Genomic DNA, 20602 nt, shown 5'->3' on the forward strand with positions numbered 1-20602 from the left:
GTCCTTTCTGGGGTAGGAGAGGGTTTCTGCTTAGGAAACGCTTGAGTCACAAGGCAAAGAGCCAAAAAGAAATATGTGGAAAGGCTGGAAAGTAAACCAGAGGTATTGGGCTGGCTAGCAGAGTTACAAAGGCACTGCTGGAAAATGTAAGCTATCCCGTGCTTCGTCAGCTTCCACCAGGAAAGATCAAATGAAGCAGTTGCAGCAGAGATTCATGTTAGGGGATTTTTATGCAATACTTCTTGTATTTTCCCCAAAGTGTTCTTCTTTTTCTTGCTGTGACCTACAGCATAAGGAATTGTGGAAAATTCCAGAGCTGTAAATGCTGCCATTGAGGAAGTGAAGAAGCCTGAAAAAACTTCAGGCTCTCAAAATTGCACAGGGAACTGACTTTTAACTCATCTCTTTTATTAAAAAGCAAGCAAGGACTGGTTCTGTCAGGGGGCTGGGAAAACTGGGTCATGGTTCTGACCAAAGTGGTGTCATCTGGGAAGTAATCAATGAGAGATTTCATGTTTATTTAAAGGTTTTAAGACACTTTGAATTGAGAACACAAGGCAACCCTAAAGATATAATGTTGTAGTGCCTTGAATATAAGGAGGTTTTTTTGTGTTTCTCTGCAGCTTCAAGGGAGCTCCTATTTGATTTTTCTCTATTGGTGGCTCTGGCAGGCTAAATGTAGCCAACTGTGCTGTCTTTCCTCTTTGAACTGCTCAAATAGCACATGGCTGTTAGTTTGCTTAGCAGAGTTGCGCTGGAAATTTTTTTCTTCTGTTATTTGTTGTTTTTTCCGTGTTAACCCACTGCCGGTTCCTGAAGCTCAGGAAGTGTTTGGTGCCTCTTGCCCTTGTGAGGCAGTCAGCTGAGGCATATTTTGTCTGATGGTTTCTCAGGAAGCCACACTGCATTCTTGGGTTAGAAGTTGTGTCAGCTCTTGGTTGGGATGTTTTGTAGACCAGCTTCTGCTCTGAAGTGTCTGTGCACAGCAGCCAATCCTTTCACCAAGATCCCTGCACAGGATTATCAGGGTCATATTTGGTCCTTAGGATCCAGTGAATGTTTCCTGCCTGAAAAGTGAAGGACAGATTCTTAGAACATACCTAGCTCTTGTAAAGACTATGGCCAGCACAAGTCATCACTAAATATTCTCCTTGGTAGAGACTGCCAGATGTTCAGCTTTGTTTCACAGAAGATTACTTGTAAGGTAAAGCTTTATACCAGGTAGGAATTTTCTATACACCCACACCACTTCATCAAGATCAATGGAATTAAACTGGTTCAACTGAAACCAGAAACTGTTTGCAATTCCAGCAGTGTGTTCTCTGTATCACTTAGTAAAGAGCAGAGAGTTTGGAAGCATTGGGGTTTTGCAGAACGGGAGGGACTTTCCACTGACATGGTTAAACAGCTGCCTGGTGTTACCCACTAATTCTAATTCTCAGGGCAGCCATAGCTGTGAACTCATTGCTGGAAATCCAACCTGGCCCTGAATATCACATGTTGTTTAATAGGAGAGAGCATGTAGTTTGAAAATACTTCACTTAAACAACGGGTTACTGAGAAATAGAGATCTTTGAATGTGTAAATATTGATAGATAGTGAGTGAGGGGCTGAAGCAATGTGAGCTGTGCAGAGGACATGAAGCTATAAGCTGCAATTATGAGATCAGATGCACTCTTCCATTCAACTTGTGAATCTTTCTAAGAGAAATGGCACTGGACTGTAAAGCTAACTCAGATCTAATATTGATAAAGTGGAGAATCCCAGACAGATCTATGTGAAAAGCTGTGCAGTGGAAGGCCTGCTGTTTTTTTTCTCAGTTGTGCTGCATGCATCAGCTGCATTTGCTAGGAGAAACTTTGAAACATTCTTTAATCTTGCTGTGTACAAATATGGACCTTATAAGGTGAAATGCAAAGTGTGCCTGTTTGCCAGATAAACTACAAAATAACTTTGTCAGACACTGTTCTCTTGGAAGATGAATTTGTGCTCCATTGGCCCATTGATGAAGTGGAGAACACCATCCTGTGCTGTTCTGGGGTGGTGAGCACTGTTGTTCCCTGTTCATTGGAGAGCAATGGTGATGTGCCAGAATGATGCTGTACCTGCCTGCCTTCATGCTCCATCTGTTGAGCAATTCCCCCGGTATCTTCATGCTAATTGCAGAAGTCATTTCTGGAAATGGCAGATAGGCTCCTAATCTGTTTGGACACTTCCCCTCCATGTATAAAGGCTCTTTCTTGCAAATGTGTAGAGACATTCCCAGACCTTTTAGTTTTGGAAAAGCATTTTCCCTTCTACTCCAGGTGGGAGCCATGCATTGTCTGCGTGTGTCTTCAGGTGTCACAAGGACTGCAGCACCATCAGCGAGGGTCAGGGCCTAAATATTAGGTAACCATTTTGTCAAATAAAACAGTAAAGCTTTACTTAAGAACTTTTATTTTTATTGTGATTATTTAATACCTATATGGCACTATCAATAAACATGCCACTTTCCAGAGTATATAAATGATTACATTCAGTTTTCATTCTCCATGGGGTTGTTTCTATTGTCATCTCAAATACTTTTATTCTTAAAGTTGATTTCAAAAAGGTTGTACATGCAAAGTGTGACTTTTCAGGCTTTCACTGATCTGTTATGCAGAGCTGACTAACAGCTTATAAGTGGGGTTTGTCTTTGCTTCTTTGTGAGAATTTAGATTCTCTTTGATTAATTTTCCTGTAATCACCTTTCTGTGAAAGCAAATGCTGCAGTGTCACTGTTGAGATATGTCAGACAGGTGACCTGTACTTCTGAATCGCTGCACGTAAGACAAACCATCTTACACAGAAGACAAAGCACTTTTGAGAGTTTTTGCTGTGAGATATGATGATGATTCATGATCTGTCACCCTGAAAGTTCCTCTTGAGGACAAAAGCCACTAAAAACTCTGCAGGTCACAGATCTGGTGGGAGTATACATTTTTTGGTTTAACTGCACTGGCTAAAGTTTGCCTTGACCCCTTGTTTCTTCAGCTCGCTGCATGTGCAAGTGCTCTCTCCTTCCTAGGGCTGACTGAGACACGTGTTTTAGTTTAGGTGAAAGGTGTCACTCTGGAAAGGTGTTAACCTGAGGGGGAGCACAGTGGGCAGGGTGGTGAGGAGCAAGCAGGCAGTGCATAGTCCCTGCTGTCCTGCCAAGTCTGGCTGACACGGCTGTCACTGCCACCACAATGGAGCTGCTCGTTGTGCCAGACTGCCTTCACTTGTGTGTCCTAGAGGGATCCCAGCAGGCTCATGATTTACATTGCTCTCAGCTGATTTGAATGGGAGTTTTGGATGCCAAGATCCCAGTAACAGGGTAGTTACAGGGAGTGGAGTAGCCCATCTCCTCCTCAGCAGCCCTGCTGGTGGGTGCTCCATCACGCAGCCCTTGTCCTCTCCAGCACAGCTGCTGGGATTTCTGCTGAGCTCTTACGGGTGTCAGGAAACCATATGCTGAAGTGCTACCCAGCCTGCTTGTGGGGAGTTTCCTACCAGTTGGAAAATGTAAATTCAGTACAAACTGTCACTGCTGAATCTTTGCTTGTGTAGCCTGGGAAATTCAGAGTAATGTGTGATGCTTCAGAGTAATGGAGCAAAAAATTAGCAGTATGTGTTTTAATTATTATTTATGCTTTATAGTAATAGCTTGTGTTTAACTGTATTTTACCACTGCATGCTTTTAATTACTTTTCATTACTTTTTCCTTTTCTTCTTTATCAACTTTGAATTTACTTTGGATGTTTACACTTGATAGTGCTTGATGAAAGAGATAAATGTATATACATTCATGCAGAGGAACAGACTCTTCAGAAATATATTTGGAGTATGGGGGGTATGGAGAGAGATCTTGGAGAATTTTGAAGGACTGCAAGAAGCAACATGCCAGTGTGTTTTGCTGAAGCGACTTATTACAGACTTTAAAAAAACAAATTATTGTCCCTAGCAGTGTTCCTGTCAGGCTGTTCCAGCAGTGTGTTCTGAGGTTGTTTGGCTTTATCCCCTCCTGCTTCACCCCTAGCACAGATGATGATCAAGATTCATGGAGCAAAGGGAAACAGGAGTTAAATACTCCTCCACCTTTTGCATTTCTCCAATTCTTTGATTCTTTCACCCTCTGACATAGGGGTGAGGTGACACTGCTGCCCCATGGGGCAGGCAGAATCACACCTGCCTCCTGTGGGGGATTTCCATGTGCAAGGGAACCCCTTGAAGCAGTGAGGTTGAGGGTTTTGCACAGTTTGACCTGCACAAGGCAAGAGCTTGGGCAAGAGAAATTACCCTTTAGCATTAACAAGGCTTCCACACTGCAGAAAAAAAATCTTCTGCTTTGCTGTTGTGGAGAGGAGTTGTAGCTGGAGCCTCAAGAGATTTCTTGGCTTTCAAGGATCTAAACACAAACTTAGCTTGAGAGAAGGGTTGGATCATAGCATTTCTGTCTGGGTTTAGTAGCTGGATGCCTTGCCCTATTTATTTTATTTTTGATTTCTTGTTTTATAGGCACCTACATAGCACTTTGGGCAAGCATGAGACATTTTTTTTGAAGTAGTGACCTCCTCCACCAAGTCCTGCATGCAGAAATTGGCAGGCTCTGACCCCTGTTGGAGCCTGCGTTGCTTTTGTGCACATTGGGAAAGAGTTTATTTTCTGTAACTTTTGAAAACTGAACACCTACTCTATCTGGGCAGCTCACATTCTACTAAGCTTTCTACTGGGAGAATTTATTGGAAGCAAGCATGTTTGGGTTTTTTCCCATTCCTTTTGTTCTTCAGGATACATAATGAAGAATGCTCTAGCTTTGCCAGTTAATTGCTTCATGGCTGTTATTTGTCAATTTGCCAGCAGGTTTCTGCTTAACTGCTGCTATTTGACATTGCTGAAACACAAATGCAGAATGATTGAGTTGCCAACATATCATTGAGTCTTCTGCAAGGGGGATTTTCAGCATATTAACGCTTCAGGCTTTCACGTCAGTATTGATTGCTGACATAGAAAAGAAACCTTTGGCAGTATTCAGCATCATGCCAGCATGGATTTAGTGGCAGGAAAAAGAAACTGGCTGTTGCCATTGACTGTGACTTCATCCCTTCCTTTCTTCCTTTCTTAATTTTTTTTATTTCTATACACACCCACACAGAGTTTTGAAATTTAATACACATCATAGCCAAGTGCCAGTTAGCCTCACAATAAACCAGCAGGGCAAATCAACTCCTTGATGCACTCAGATGTCGAGGCTGTTTAATTTTGCAGCCACCTGTGTTGTGCCCGACCAGATTTCATGGCAGCTGGGGAGGGGGTTGGTGGCAGGGGTTCCTTATGGTGGAGCACAGGTCAGGAGCTGACTTGGAGGAAGGCAGTGGGGTGGTGGTCTATGCTGAGCTCCTCACGGGACAGCCAGGCTGCCACCACACTGGTGTCTGGATGCAGGAGTGGCCATTGAGAGGCTGAGTGGCACAGGGAGAGGAGCAGCACAATGCTGCTGGGGCCAGGCTTGGAAAGGGAGCTCCTCTCCATGGACACAGTGAGGCAGGAGATGCCAGGATGGGGCCCCACGGATGAGCAGGGACTTAGGTGGTGGAGCAGGGGATGAAGTGCATGCCAAGGGTGCAGTGCAGAGGCTCAGTGTTGTCCACCAGCAGTTGCTGTGGCAATGCTCATGCATGGAATGGGCACAGGAAGGGTAAGGAGGTTTTGCTCTGCTGAAGCAGGGAGCAAGAGGAAGGTGTGAGCCTCCTGCAGTTGCTGGAGAAACACCTCACTGTGCTTTGTCTTGCTGAACCTTGCCTGTCTCTGCTTTGCTTGAGTCTGATCTGTGGGATGATACTTTATATCCTCGTTTAGATTAGAAGGTTTTGTAGGAAAGACCACATGGACATTCTGAAGGTGATGATTTCTGACTGAAATGCTGCTGCATGGAACAAAGACCTGAGGGGAAATAGGACAGGGCATGAGCTGAGGTTTTGAACATAAAATGGGAAGGCCATGCTCACCAGCAGGGCTTGGGGAGTTTGAACATCAGTCAGATATCAGTCCTGGCCAACCTCTTTTCCTTTGAGTTGGGAAAGTCAAGTGAAGAAGAAGGAGTGGATAGGCCAGATTTGTCTGCACAAAGATTGCCAGTGAGGAAGATAATCAAGATCAGAGGAAGATTTCTAAGAACCACATTGCAACTAGAAAACAGCAGCAGAGATTGCTAAAAGATGCTTAATGATCCCTCCTTTCAGATGTAGTTCAGAGGAAATTTCTGAATCTGATCTGCTTCTCACTTATGAATTAAACAAAAATAGGAATAATAAAGGGAAACTTCCAAAAATATCCTTCTTAGGATCCATTAATATAATGTGACCATGAAAAGTCCAATGAAAGCTAGATCTTTTGGCCAGAATATATAATCAAAGGAGCTTCAAGAGTTTATCTTAAGTGTTTAGGGTTGGTTGGCTGGTTGGTTGGTTGGTTTGTTGTTTGGGGGTACTTTGGGGTTTTTGTGTTTTGCTTTGTTTGAGTTTTTTAATTGTAATTGTGATACTAAATTTTTCTCTTTGGTTGATTTGAGCAGATACTTAAAGCTTTAGAACAGAGCAAGTAGCTTTATTTGAAAAGGATTAGAGGACACTGATACCTGGGCCACAGTAAATGCAAGGTTTACATGGGACACTCAAATCAAAATGGGTACATAGAGCCTTACAGAAAGGCTGGGAAATGTCTCAATGTCAGTGGGTATCTTTTCCACTAAATAACATGCTCACCTTAAAAAATGCCTCTACAGAGTTTTTAGTTGAAAAGCTGTGATTCAGAATTAGAAATTCTGAACAATTGGAGCAGCTTGTTTTTGGAAGTAACTGATAATTGGAACAGTTTGTTTTGGAAGTCCTTCCCACTGTCAGTTGCCCAGATCTTCTCTGTGTAGGACAGCTCCTAGATGGCCCACAGATAAGCCCATGAAAGAGAAGAGGAACACAAGCAACTAAACCACAAACACCCACATTACGGTCTCCAAATAGAACAATGCCAGATTTCAAATTTATGTCTGGCAGTTGATTTGTTTTTCTTAAAAGTCCTCATTTGCATCAGGTGAAGTTAAAAAACCTGAATCATCTTCTAGCCAGACCAATTAATTTTCAATAAAAGCCCAGCATGCATTGCATAAGAATTTCATTGATGAAGTGTGCAATAAAGTAAAATCCCCTTTGTTTTCTGAAGCACTGGGGGCTACTGTGTTGCCTTTTTGCACAGTAAAATGAGGCTTGAGAAGAGAAAGTGGCTAAAAAGTAAAAAAAGTGATCTGACCTTGAATTCCTACAAAGATCTTGGGAATAGGAAGGTCCTGTCTAGGGTAAGTGATACAGAGCGTGTTTGCCAGGCAAATTTCTGGATCGGCAGTGTGCACCTGGCAGAAGTCTTACTCTTCCTTTGATGAAGTTTCTTCTCCCAGCATGAATTAAAGTAATGGTTCTTTTATTTCTAAATTACTACAAGACTCTGTAGTCTTTCAGCTTAGTGTGGGGTTTTTTTCCTAGTTTCAAATGAGTAATACAATCTGTGCCTTACCTAAGGAGTTTGATGGTATTGTATGCTTAATCTTTAAAATGCTGTGTAGGGCGCAACATTTGCTTTCAAGGGAAATAACCATCCTGGCAGAGAGAAAAATATCAGTAGGATGCTGCCACTGATTTGGCAGAGACTGTTTGATGCTTTGTTAGCTGGCTGTTGATTGTTTGCTTTTTTAGTTATGTTTGAAGGAGCTTCCAGAACAACTGGTCTTTAAGTGGGTAGTTCCATTCAGATACAGCAAAATCCAGAAGAATACAGAGGATTTGCAGAGGAACTGCACATTGCTAACGAGAAAAGTTAGAACTGAAAGAAATTAAATCCCCCTCCAGACAACATGGATCACGCTCTGAAGAGCTGTGCCTCTTGGCCTGTCTCCTTCAGTGTGGGCTGTAGGCAAAGAGATTTGTCACACAACATTCCAAGACCTGCACAGCTACCAAAGCCTTTCCTAATAAAAATGAGTAAGTTAACACCTGTGTGTGAAGGTGCACTGAAGAAAGTTGCTCTTTGATCAGCTGATGGTGTGTGCCTGCCGCCGTGGCCATCTGGCACCCAGGAGCGGCGGAGGCGCCGGCAGGCAATGCAAGCAGTGCAGGCAGTGCAGGCAGTGCAGGCAGGGCTCTGCTTCTCCTCCTCCTGCCGAAAGATGCAGGTGGAAGAGCATTAAACCCACCCCACCAGAGCAGGTCCGTTTAATGCACCCATCGGAATTGAAAAATGCCTCTGCTTGTGGTTTTAACAAATACCATGAAAAGTCATCCCAGCATCTCATTTTCTGGAAGTGCAGTGTTTCTGTCAGGCCACTCCACCTATCCTCTGGGGAATGCATCTGAGTGTTATTTTAGGCACAGGAATGTCATCCAGAAGTACAGGCATTAGAAACACCTGGGTGAATACCAGGGTGTTTTATTAAATATAGCTTTACCTTTTCATTGTCCCTATAGGACACCCCATTGACAAGCATGATGCACAGCAGGGAACAGACTACTCAAAGGCATGTGTATGCAAAGAAAACCGTGTCATTTTTGTAAATACAACTCTGAAAATAAAAACCAAACCTTCTTACAGAAGGTTGATTTTTAAGGACTCCTCTAACATCCCTTGTGTTATGTGCTGGTATGTATTTGCAAGCTGACTCTTAGTTCAAAATAAATAAAATGGAAAATGGTATAGGATAATACAGCAATACACCTTTTGCACTCCAGTATGGGTTAAAGAACTGTGACAGGACCAAAGCAGCAGGAGGCTGTGTCCAACAGAGTTACCCCCTGCTCTGTGGGACTCAGCAAGAAGAGGAGCAAGTAGATGGGGAGGACAGGGGCTGCATAAACCAATACTTCCACCAAAACATTGTTCATGCAGTCCCAGCCTGGGTGAGATAATCTACCTTTCACTGGGACAAAATGAACTCTGGCAAGAATTCTTCACACTCAAGTGGCTTCCATCAAATAGGTTTCACTCTTTTATCATACCAAACAATGAACTTCTTAGGCTTTTTTTTCTCATGGGCCATGATTTTTCAGTATGTTTGTTTAATTTTTTTAATGACAGTGAAAGCTTCAGAGCTCTTTTTAGTTCTAAAAGAAAGATTTGGGGCATTCTGCCTATTCCACTTTTCCACAAGGACATTAATTCATAGCCAGCAAAGAATATTACAACTGTTTACAGTAGCCCTCAGTGAGTCGCATGAGACTTGGGGATTTTGAAAGAAATAAGAGTATTTGGTTACAGAATCAAAAGCTAAACAAAAGGCTTCAAACTCAAAAATGTTTGGAAATGCTCAAACAAATGCAATGAAAAATTACCAATTTGCCAGCTTTTATAACCCTGTGAATCATCAAGCATGTATTGTTTTGTTTCTCTTCTGAGCTTCAGAAACCAAAGCAACTCTGAAGGTCAGCATGTCTAATATTTTGCCTTTTGACACGTCCAAGTTTAGTTGTTTAAACATATAGTTCTGCTTACATGGGATATTTTGCAAATTAAACGATGCTGCTTGGTGGTGTAAGAGGTACTGCAGATTTCAGCTGAGCTACATGAGATGGACAGTGCCTGCTCTGATGTAACACACCTACCTTCTCAGGCTTATCATCACCTGCATCCTAGTTTTCCTGAGATCCAGAGTATAGCATTATGGGGCAGTCTGCTGCAGTCATTGGGGTCATTTGGTAAAGGACCATGGCTGCTCAGTTTGCTTCCAGCTAAACAGTGACTCTAGGAATGATATTGGTGCTGGCTGGAGATTGCTTAAAGGTGTTTGTTTTGTTTCCCCAGAGTGTTTCTCAGCTTCCCTATGGCAAAGCCCTGTACACATATGAGGGAAAGGAGCCTGGTGACCTCAAGTTTAACAAGGGGGACATCATCATCCTGCGGCGCAAGGTGGACGAGAACTGGTACCACGGGGAGCTCAATGGCAACCACGGCTTCTTCCCCGCCAGCTACATCCAGTGCATCAAGCCCCTCCCACAGGCTCCACCTCAGGGCAAAGCACTTTACGACTTTGAAATAAAGGATAAAGATCAAGACAAGGATTGCTTGACCTTCACCAAGGTAGGGGAATAGGTGTTTTTAAAATGTTCAGCAGTCTGCTTAGATAGGGAGTGATGGGGCCCATGTGGTGCTGGCAGCTGAGCCAGGGGTTCTGGGACTGGTGGGACACCTTCCTTGTCTTCCTGGCCTCCCTGGCCTGCCCTGGACTCTGTGAGATTGTGCCATGAATAGCAAGGCTGGTGTAAAGCTAGTGAAGCTCAACAAGCAGAACTGGCTGCACACTTTCTGAGAATATTTTTTCCCTCTAAAAAGCATGCATTTCATCTGCCTTGAAATGTTCCCCAAGAATTACTCAAATTTCAGAAAAAAAACTCTAATGGAAATGCGTCTTTTAATGTTTCTTATTGAATCAGATGTTCCAGTGTTTTAAAATGGCATTCAGCTTCAAAATGTGTATTGCATCATACCATATACCAATTAGCAGTTGAAATACACTATCATCATAATAGTATTTCCTATTTTAAGAACATAAATACAGTAAAAGGCAGACATTTAAAAAATGGTCTTTGGTGGTTTTTTAAAACGAAAATGTTTAATAAATTCCTGTTGGAATGTGAGAAAACGGAGATATTGTAATTTCCTTTGGATTTAAAATGTCACGTTTTCCCTTTCACCCCCTCCTCCCCACCTGCTTTTTGCCTCCCACTCCCCTCCCTAGCAATTTGTCTTGACCTTAGATGGGTTTCATGGATATCAAGAAACTCATAGTAAAATAAAGTCCATCCTCTATTGTTAATTTATGGCAGTGAATGCCATGGAGAATCTGTTCATTGTCATTTTCTGTTTTATTTCAGCTGTCTGCGGCTGTTATAGTATCACATAAAGTAATAACAGTTATGCTGAAAATGAATATGAAATAGACGATAAAAATATCCTTCACCAGGATTTTACTGACCTCCTCTTTTGAAGCTACTTATTATAGCTGAATGAATTATTTGCAGCATGTAATTTTCTCACCGAATGCAACATCTTTTTCACTCATGCAGTGTTTCTCAGCAGAATGCAATTTCCTAGACTGTATACTTTCTCATATTTATTTAACAAAGGATTTGTAAGCACTTTTGCTCCATAGCAAGTGAAGTGTTTGATTGCAAACACTGCAAACCCTGCGACCAGCCAGCCTCCCTGGAGCCATGAATCTCTGTGAGACAGTGGGCTGCTTAGTGAGAAGTAGCAGCCCTGCACTAACAGAAGTTAGCCAGAAGTTACCTCTGAGACCTTATCAGTAAATATATATTTTCTGGTGCGTTGTTTTCCTCGCTGCCTGCCCAGAGGTACACTGGTGACTTCTCTGAGCTGCAGTCTTCCTTCTCTGCTTAAAGTATTCCTTGATTGCTCAGTCTTAAGAAATTTAATAGGTGTTCCAGGCAGTTGTGGTCTTTTTTGTTACAGCAGGTCCTTTCCTAGACACTTTTGCATTTGATATATTTGGTGCCATATATTAGAAAACCTCCTTTACAATAACTGCCTTTGTATAGTGATAGTTCTCATTTTCTTGGCTGTCCAATGTCATTCTCACATGGAGCATTTCTTCCTGCTGTATAGCTCTACTCTCAATCTCTCAATTTTCCTTGTTTTCACCCCTCGTGTTACTGTCGGCATCCTTTTATCCCTGATGACTGTGTTTTCCCCAAGGGGGTTTGGTTTCTCTTCTACTGCTATTTTCTTCTTCAGCTCCTTCCACTACACACACTGTCACCTTGTAACAGTTTTTATGTCCTGCCTATTGTTCTCCCTGACAGTGAATAATCTATTTTTCATCTTGGGACTTCACCGTCATGTTTTCATCAGTTTTCTCAATGCTAATTTTAGCTGTCACCTGTGCTGATGAAGGTTCCTGTTTAGCCCAGATTATAGATCATCTGCTGATGCAGTCAGTTCCTCTGCACAGAGTCCTGAGCACTGCAGTGCTGGAGATGGGATTTGTCACTTTGGGTAATATGCATCACTTGAATGTCTCAGCTTGCATCTGAAGATGCTGGACCAGTTTCATTTACACTATTTGTTCCTTCCTCTGGCAGAGGGGTTACATTGGCATAACACTTACACAAACTAATATAACCTATTTGTGTACTGCAACTCATTTCAGGCTACCAGACACTTGTGATTGGATTTTACTTATAAACATAAAATAAAGAAGAGTTCTCCTCTAAAGAGAAGTTACAAGAAGGAAACTCAAACATGGGGATATTCTGTATCATTTTGTTTTGTTGTTCTTTTGCTGGGCTTTGCTTTTCCCCATCCCCCTTTTACTCAGAATACCTACTGGCACAGTAAAAGAAAACAAAGGGAGGATATTTGGTGTTTCCTCTTACTAATTTGTTTTGTTACATTTTTCAAAATGAAAATGTTTCATTGTTCCAGATGTGTATTGCAGGGAAATGAAGTCTGCTTTACACAGATCCTCATGAGGAGTGCTGCAGGGTGCTTCTGCCATTTACCTATTTTCATCTCCTGAGGATACAACACTCTCCAGATAAAAGGCCAAAGATGTAAATGTAATCATTTTTATGTGTAAGAATAAATTCAGGAGGGGCAGAGAAAAATCTGTCTCGAGTATCCAGTACAAAAAACAAAGCTCCCACATTCTTTTGCACCATTTGGACTGCTCCTTCAAGTCCTCTTCCCAGAGAAGCCATACATACAGGCATAGTGTCTCACCTCTGTTCTCTCCTCTGTGGTGTCTGTAAGAAGATAGAACTTATCCAGATTTCCTATTTAATTTATTTTCCCTCAGTCTTTGGCAGTGATTAGCCAAACCCGGCAGTTATTTTTTTCTATGTAACAACTGGTTCCAGCCTTGTGTCAGCTGCGCACCACTTTAATGACAGTAGTTTCAGAAGTTGTACTCCTGATGTTCTCTAGTGTGGTTGGGACCATGCTGTGGCCTACAGAGGCTAATTGCATGCTCTTGGGATATACTTACTGGTTCGGCTGTCTAATCTCTCCTAACGTGGTACCACAGTATGGACATGGGATCCTGCTGTCTCTCTATCTATCCTTCTCTGGGCTGTGAATGCTGGTACAAACCACATGCAGGAGGATTCTGCTCTCAGGTGTAGCAGTGCAAATCTGAAGTAGTTGCTCCAGACTTACACTGAGTCCAGTGTCAGCCCACACATTTGTTTTGGTGTTTGACCACCCTTTGCATGCATCTTCACATGGCCATCAGAAGGCTGAGTGACGCTGGTCGATGAGGCTCAAACCTGTCAAGGTAGCATCAGCTGTTCACCATGCTTCATTGCTCAGCACATTGTTAATAACATCAACTCTTTCCCTCATTTTCCAACACTTTTGATCCCAGCCCACAGTGGTGTCGAACAAGAGCTGTGCCAATCTTAGAACCATCACATCCAATGCTTGTTCCTGGCTGTGGAGCGGCCCCTTAGCACTCAGTTCCAGCAGCACTTGCTGTTCACAGAGGGACATCCCAGCAATAGCTGGTGACAGGATTCTGGTGCCAGCTGGCAAGCGCTGTCTCTGGACTCACCAAGCAGCACGTGGTGCCATCGCTGCGAGCTCCCCAGTGCTCTAGATGGAGTAGTTATCTCTGCAGAATAGCAGGCACAGCTGCTCTGTATTGCTCCGTTAATGGCCATTAATGACTAGAATAAAAATCAGGCTGTGAATCATGACTGTTATAGGACAGAATTTTGTGCTGTTTTCTCAGCAAAAGGATTCATTTCTCTGTCAATCAGATAGCTTTTTAAGTGATTTATCTTTGACTTCTCTTCTGATAATGATTATAAACTGGAACTGCAGGTCCCACATGCCTGTCACAAGGCTGATCCAGCCCTGATGAATCGAGAGAAACTCAAGCAAGAAGGAGAGAGCAAATAATTAAAGGGTCTAGCAACAGGCATAAAAGGAGCGCGACATATCTTTGTCCAAACTACAGTGGATACCATTGGCTTTTGAAATGAGATTTGAGGCTTGTATTCCTTTATGCTGCCTGGAAATCAATTTAGTCAATGTGAAATAGTGAAGTGGTGTGCCAAGAGATCTGTGGCGTTTTGCTATTCATGATCCTTTTGGGAACCTTTCTAGGAATTTATAAGTAGCACGGCCATCCAACTAATATAAAGTTCTAAAATAATTCATGCTGAAGCTTTCACCAGCTCACTGTGAAGAATAATGTCGTTGGCAACATTCAAATAAACTTTCTAGTAATAGAAAAAATTCAAAAGATTTTTTGGGATTTGCTGTAATTCTGAAGATTTTCAACACCCTTCTTAAAACTAATTATGTAATGGAATTCTCAAGAATTTGCACTTTGCTCTACCACAATGATACTAATTTTGAATGTCAGCATATCTCAGGATGCATTTCTCATACAGGACCATATTCAGCAGTCAGACTTGGCTGAGCCAAATGAAGTTCAGTGTATGGAAATGATTCCAGATTTCATACATCCACAGAAGGTAAAGTTGAAAGGCATCTTCAAAGGTCAGCCATTCCCCACCCCATCCTTGAGCAAAGTCAACACAGGATAAACCTTTCCTGCCAGGTGTCTGTACAGCCTGCTCCAGAGATGGGATTGCACAGTGCCTCTAGCAAAATCTGGTCAAAAGCTTCTGGGGTTTTAGAGTTTAATTTTTTTTTTCCTAATTTCTTACATGTGTAAATAGTTGCAAATATATATATACATTTATATGCAGTGCTGGGTTAATGGTTGGACTCAATGATCTTAGAGGTCCTTTGTAACCTGAACAATCTATGATTCTATTCATACCCATGTGTATGCACTTACACACACATAAGATTATGTATGTATGTGTAGTGTAGACTACATCACATTTTGTGTTTTTAAAAAACTCTTTTAGGGAAATAGCTGAGCAAATATAAAAAATAGGAACACTCATAGCAAGTCCCTGAAGTGATGCAGTTGTTTCTTTTCCTCGTTTACACCCTTTACCTAGATTCTAAATTTATGCTAATCGGTCTTTTGTAAGAGTGTGTGGAAGCTTTGCAGAGATGTATTACTGTCAGTTCTTTAAACAGATCAAAAATGGTCTGTGCAGACAGGGTTTTGGAAGGGAATACTATCTGTTTCTTCAGGAAATTAAATGCACAAATTCTTTTTGCATCCTTCCAGCTGTAATAAATAGCTGAAGGACTCAGTTTGTAGCCGTTTCTATGAGCTTTCCCCTAATGGATCATTCAGATGAATAATGCAAAGGAAACATTTAAACTATTTCAGGGTGCATGTATTCAAAATGCACATGTTCAAAAACTACTAAGTACATCACATCACATCTCTGTTCTGGTCATTTTTCTATCAAAGCCAATCCGTGGTCTGAACATCCTGGATCAGGAATTTGTGGGAGATTTTTCTATGTAAGAAGTATCTGCAAAAAAAACCAGCTGCCCTTGCCTGGCCATTTGACATCAGGATCTTGTTACATGGAGCGTGGTAGACCATGCATTGCTCTTATCTTCACAGAGTGAGCAGTGGAAATAAAGTGAGATCGGCCAGGAACTCTGTCTCAGCTTTCTGGAGGAAGAGATTTTCTTCTTTTTAGTAAATTCCTGTGCAAGAGCAGAGAAAGATTGGATGCCATGAGGGAACAAAGCTGACTTCCCAGCTTTTCTCAGCCCACTCCTTCCTTTTTTCATAGAAGATATGAGCATCCAGGCAGAGCCCCATTGAGAGGGTTGCCTTCCACAGCTGTTGTAGAAAGCAGTGCTTGTTTAAGCCTGGGTTTAGTATGATGACCCCAGAAGAAAGGGATGGTAGCAGAAATCCATTGGCAAACTGAGTAGTTCAATCTGGAAAAAGTCAGAGTTTTGTTCTAGTCACTTGAGCTTTCCTAATGACTTGTACATTCTGGGTGTGAACTGTACCAAGTGAAAATTTGAGCAATATGAATCTGGTTTGTACTTGTTCATCATCTCCTGAAATTCTTATAGAGTCCCCTAGATTAAACATAATATCAAAGTACCATTGGTTTTAGGAAATGAACTTGAATTTAAACTGACGCTGATCCAACAGGTGAATGCAATTTGGTTTTTTGACATGTTACCTTTGGTTTTTTTATTTGCTTTGCAGTTTTACCTTATAATATTTTTTTAAAGAAAAACTGACATTCAGTGTGCTAGCTGTGTAGGCTTGTTGCTGAGCACCTTGTACTATTCCTTGTTGGAAGTGTTTCCAGGACTACCTGTGCTGTACTGGTACTTCCTTTTGAATTGTGTTCCAGAGCACACAAGCATCACAACAGACCCTTGGATGCACAGGGGCAACTTCATGCTGAGGAGTTTTCACCTGTGATTTGTAGGTGACCTCTTGGGTCAGACATTCTTCTCTCCCCTAATGAAGCCAGGAGTTACCTGTTCCCACCTGCTGTGCTCAGACCCTTGGAGCTGCTGGCGGCCAGCATGAGCTGCACTGCTCTGCAGGGTGCTTCAGTGCACTTTGAGTGGGATGCCTGGGAAAAGATGCTGGGCCAGGGATGCTGCTAGCACAGGATTCAGGAAACACTTTTACCTGGCTTGTGACCTCCTCTGTGTACTCACTCTCTAAGCTATCATTTGGGTAACCAAAAATTGGCATCTTTCTACTGAAAATATTTGATTATGTGCTTTGTGTATCTCTGATTTTAGGATGAAATTTTGACAGTCATCAGGAGGGTGGATGACAACTGGGCAGAAGGAATGCTGGGTGACAAGATTGGCATTTTCCCTATCCTCTATGTTGAGGTAAGTTTATAACACATGGTGGTGGATGCTGGTCTTGAAATCTTGTGGGGGTTTTGTGCTTACAAGGGCAGGATAATCTCAAATATTCTTATATGAGAAGGATGAACTAAAACAGAATTACTGAAAAGGGAATTGCTTTTGTTGCTGTCTGCTAAGGCACTATGGGTGTACACCCAATTCAGTTTAAAGTGGTCAGCAAAATATGCTCCATGATCTCCTTCTAAAGGCTTCCCCTTTGGTGTAATCTCCAAAGTGCATAGGGGAAATAGGGGAGGAGGATTGTAGTTGGGATACCTCCACGCACCTGAGGAGAGATGTGAGTTTTGGGCTGGTGGAGAGCCGTGATCTAAATGCACAGACCTGAGGAGGGGTCTGTGTCTCAGCAGGGGACACCTGTTGAGGGTGTTCTCTGTCTCAGCAGGGGCTCAGGCACCTCCACCCATGTGCCCAAGGGCTCACATTCCATGTGTGCCTGACCCATCTTTATCCTGAGCTCTTTCCTGTTGTAATTTCCACAGGATTCTTATTTCAGAGTAAATGCTGAGACTTCACTTCCTCTGTGCACACCTGTGGTTCCACCTCTTCCCACTGCTGCCCCTGCTGCCGGTTGTGCCCTTCCAGGCAGATGTTGCTTGGGACCAGGGCTGCAGCCAGCAGTGGTGACCCTGCTGGTGCAGCTCTGTTGTCCAGGTGCCAGGCAGTGTCTTCAAGGAGCTTTCCTCCCTCATGGGTGAACCAGGGGTGCAAAGAGCAGATGGACACCACATGCATGTGCATTTTTGTGGGGTGTTGCCACTCTGCACTCAGTAGTCAGAGCAGCATCACCCCAACTCTGCTTCCAGCCATTGTCTGGTGCCTCTGCAGTGAAGAATCTCTTGTGCCCAGAGCAGAGCCTGCTTTACTGTGTGTGGCTCTGGTGCCTGCCTCTGAAATTACTTCTCCAGTTTTCTTAGTTAGTGATTGGAGACAAAATAGAGATAATTAGTGCCTGACTACCTAATTATTAACTCCGACAATGACCAATTTGGAATAAACCGTCATTAATATACATTGCATTCCCACAGTTGACAAGAACAATAATATTAACACCAGAATGTGTAGGAGCTGTTATTGGGAAACCAGCTGCCTCACATAAGTTAATGACTAGTTTTCTTCTATTCTGAATGTGTGAGACATGTTCAGTTTGTTGTGATTAAATGAGAAAGCTGGGTTTCTTCCAGATTTCATCCTTTTCCCCTTCTTTTTCTTGTCCCTGGAAAGTGCAATGTTACTGTCCTGAGTTTTGCTGCAGAAGGAGTGAACGGGGGACCTCTGCACAGCCAGCCACCACTGCACCTCAGCACCTTTCCCCAGCTCTAGTTTCATCTGTAGGCTGGCACTGCCTACGCACTGTGCAGCATCCTGATCCTTCTCCCACTCCTAGGTATCTGTTCTCCATAATTACTGCTATTGAAGGTTGAAGGGCTCATAACCTCAGAAGAACAGCCTGCAGAGAAGTCTTGCTAAAGACTTGTTGAAGTTCTCCAAGCACTAGCACATCCTGGGTGGCCATGGAAGAGCAGGAGGTGGCGCTGTGCAGGGTCAGAACAGTGATGCTTGCAGATTCTAAAGAGATGCAGGCAGCCAGGTGGCCAGCACCAGGGGCCAAGAACATGTGTGGCAAGGTCTGCATGCATATACATTCATACCAGATACACACACAGAGTAGGTAAAGTTCAATTGTATATGTGTATATTCATGTGCATACACACACATGTATTTTATCTGTATAAATTTGAAATCTGCAGATTTGAAAGCCCTATTCAAATGAGATGCTTGGGTGCCATGGCCATAATATTTGTGCAGTGGTTTGTAAAACCAAAGGGAAGTGATCCTCCAGACTACAATATTGGACACCTATTTCATTCACATAGTGGATTAAGGCATAAGCTCTGAATATGAGATGAGCTTATGCAAGTATTCAAGTTATACAATTATGTTGCTGTTGCCAGCTTCAGATGTTACTTTGCATTAAAAATTAAAAGGAATTAGCAGGTCAAGTCCCAAAGAAGTTTTTTAAATCTCCGTGCTGATATTTATAAAGTAAATACATTAAACAAGTAGTACTTGAATCTAAAAACACTCCTCAAGTCTGTCTAAGTCCATTAAGTGGTTTTCAAACTCTTGGCAAAATGTGTAGAATAAGCAAAGTTTAATTCTCACAGTAGCCTTCCATTTGTGTCAGTGGATTGGCTGAAGTGTGTGGGATTTCACATGGCATCCTAAGCCCTGCACTCTGGACAGAGTGAATTCCAGCTTGGCAGGCTCTGCTGTCCCCAGTTGCTCCCACGGCCAGACAAGAGCTCTTACCCTTGCTGTGCAAGCCAGAGCTTTGGAAAACAAGCCAGCCACTGAGGACCTCAGGGTTTAGCATGCCAGGGCTACAAACAGTGCATATAATCCTTGTTTTGGCCTCTTGTGTCAACACTTTGTCCTGGCAATTTGCTGCTTTACCCTTCACACAGGTGCTTGCCCAAAAGGCTTTTGCAGGGGCTTACAAAGTTTTTGCAATGCTTGGTGAGGAGGGATGCTTAGCAAATACCTCACCAGGATCACCACTTCTGTAAAGGAAGCTTTTAGAGCCAGATCCTGGTTGCAGAAAGATGCACAAAAAACCAGCAGATGTCAAAATACACCTTGCCCCTGCAGTGTTTTAGAAAGTCTCTATCTCAGCATCATGTTTGGTTGTCTGTACAGCCATATGAGTGCAATGTGGCATAGATCTTATTCTTTATTCCTTACAAGTGTTTAACAAGGGTCCTTACATGTCTTCAGAGAGGCTTTTTCCTGCCTCTGTAGTATCATCTCTGTCCCATCCTCAGAGCAGTTACAAGTGGATAAGGAACAAATATTCACAGCTTTCAATGATTACTTTTACAGCATGAGTCACAAACAATATGTTCTGTCAGGGAGAGTTGGGACTATTGTTTCTTCTTACTTTGTTGCTGTCCTTAATCCTCAGTAGAAGTCAGTTGGGCTGATAACTTATATTTTCATTTGTCTACAGAAAAAACCTCACAATATAATGAAATTGATCCTCAATGTGCCTTCTGTCCTGAAATAAACATCTTGTTAATAATCTGTATGGTTTGACGTCATATTCTTGCTCTGAGGAGTTTTGGACCTCTAAGGAATTCAAAGCCCTGACAAAATTTCTTTTATTTTACTGTCTTCAAGCTAGCTCCTTCATTCTTAATAACTTTTATTATCTCTGTTTCAAAGTTGTGTTCTGCTGCTATGTGCAAAATTGAGAACAATGAAGAATAAAGTGTGTCCTAATAGATTTAAGTAACTGGGAGTGAAATTTGAGGGCAATGGTGTGCCGAGTATTTGGAGGGAGGCATCCTGCTCGGATGGGCAGGAACTGGGAAATTCAAAACTCTAAGCTATTAGAGCAAAATTTCTGCCTGCAATCCCCAGAGCAAAGAAAAAGATTGACCAAGATCAAGAAGCCTTATGAATCAGTGGTAGAGCATGGCAATTATGTTGGGCGCTACTGTGACTGTAATATCAGCAAATTACAATTGATGAAGTGCCAACCCATTGTTATAATGTTTTATGGCAGCAGGAGCACTGAAAGCTGTGATTAAGTAATATTAGGAGCTTTAAAATTCTTTTTACAGAGCAGCGAAGCAGGGTAATGAGGATCTTCTCCTGTTCTTCACAGTCAAAAAGGAAAGAAAAAAGTAGAAAGGAGGTCTCGGAGAAAGAGAGAGGAGGAGAATGGGCAGAGCTGATGGGT

At 42.5% G+C, this 20602-nt stretch overlaps 1 protein-coding gene across 1 annotated transcript in view; it reads left to right on the forward strand.

Moving 5' to 3' along the window:
• Positions 1–20602, forward strand: part of SH3RF3 (SH3 domain containing ring finger 3) — a 245316-nt gene that overhangs the window by 142236 nt on the left and 82478 nt on the right. Inside the window, exons 2-3 of the mRNA XM_063149876.1 lie at positions 9847–10122; positions 16726–16821. Coding sequence (XP_063005946.1) covers positions 9847–10122; positions 16726–16821 — 372 coding nt within the window. The remainder of the gene's footprint in view (positions 1–9846; positions 10123–16725; positions 16822–20602) is intronic.

This window comes from Melospiza melodia, chromosome 2, assembly GCF_035770615.1.
Source record: "Melospiza melodia melodia isolate bMelMel2 chromosome 2, bMelMel2.pri, whole genome shotgun sequence".
NCBI classification, from domain to species: domain Eukaryota; kingdom Metazoa; phylum Chordata; class Aves; order Passeriformes; family Passerellidae; genus Melospiza; species Melospiza melodia.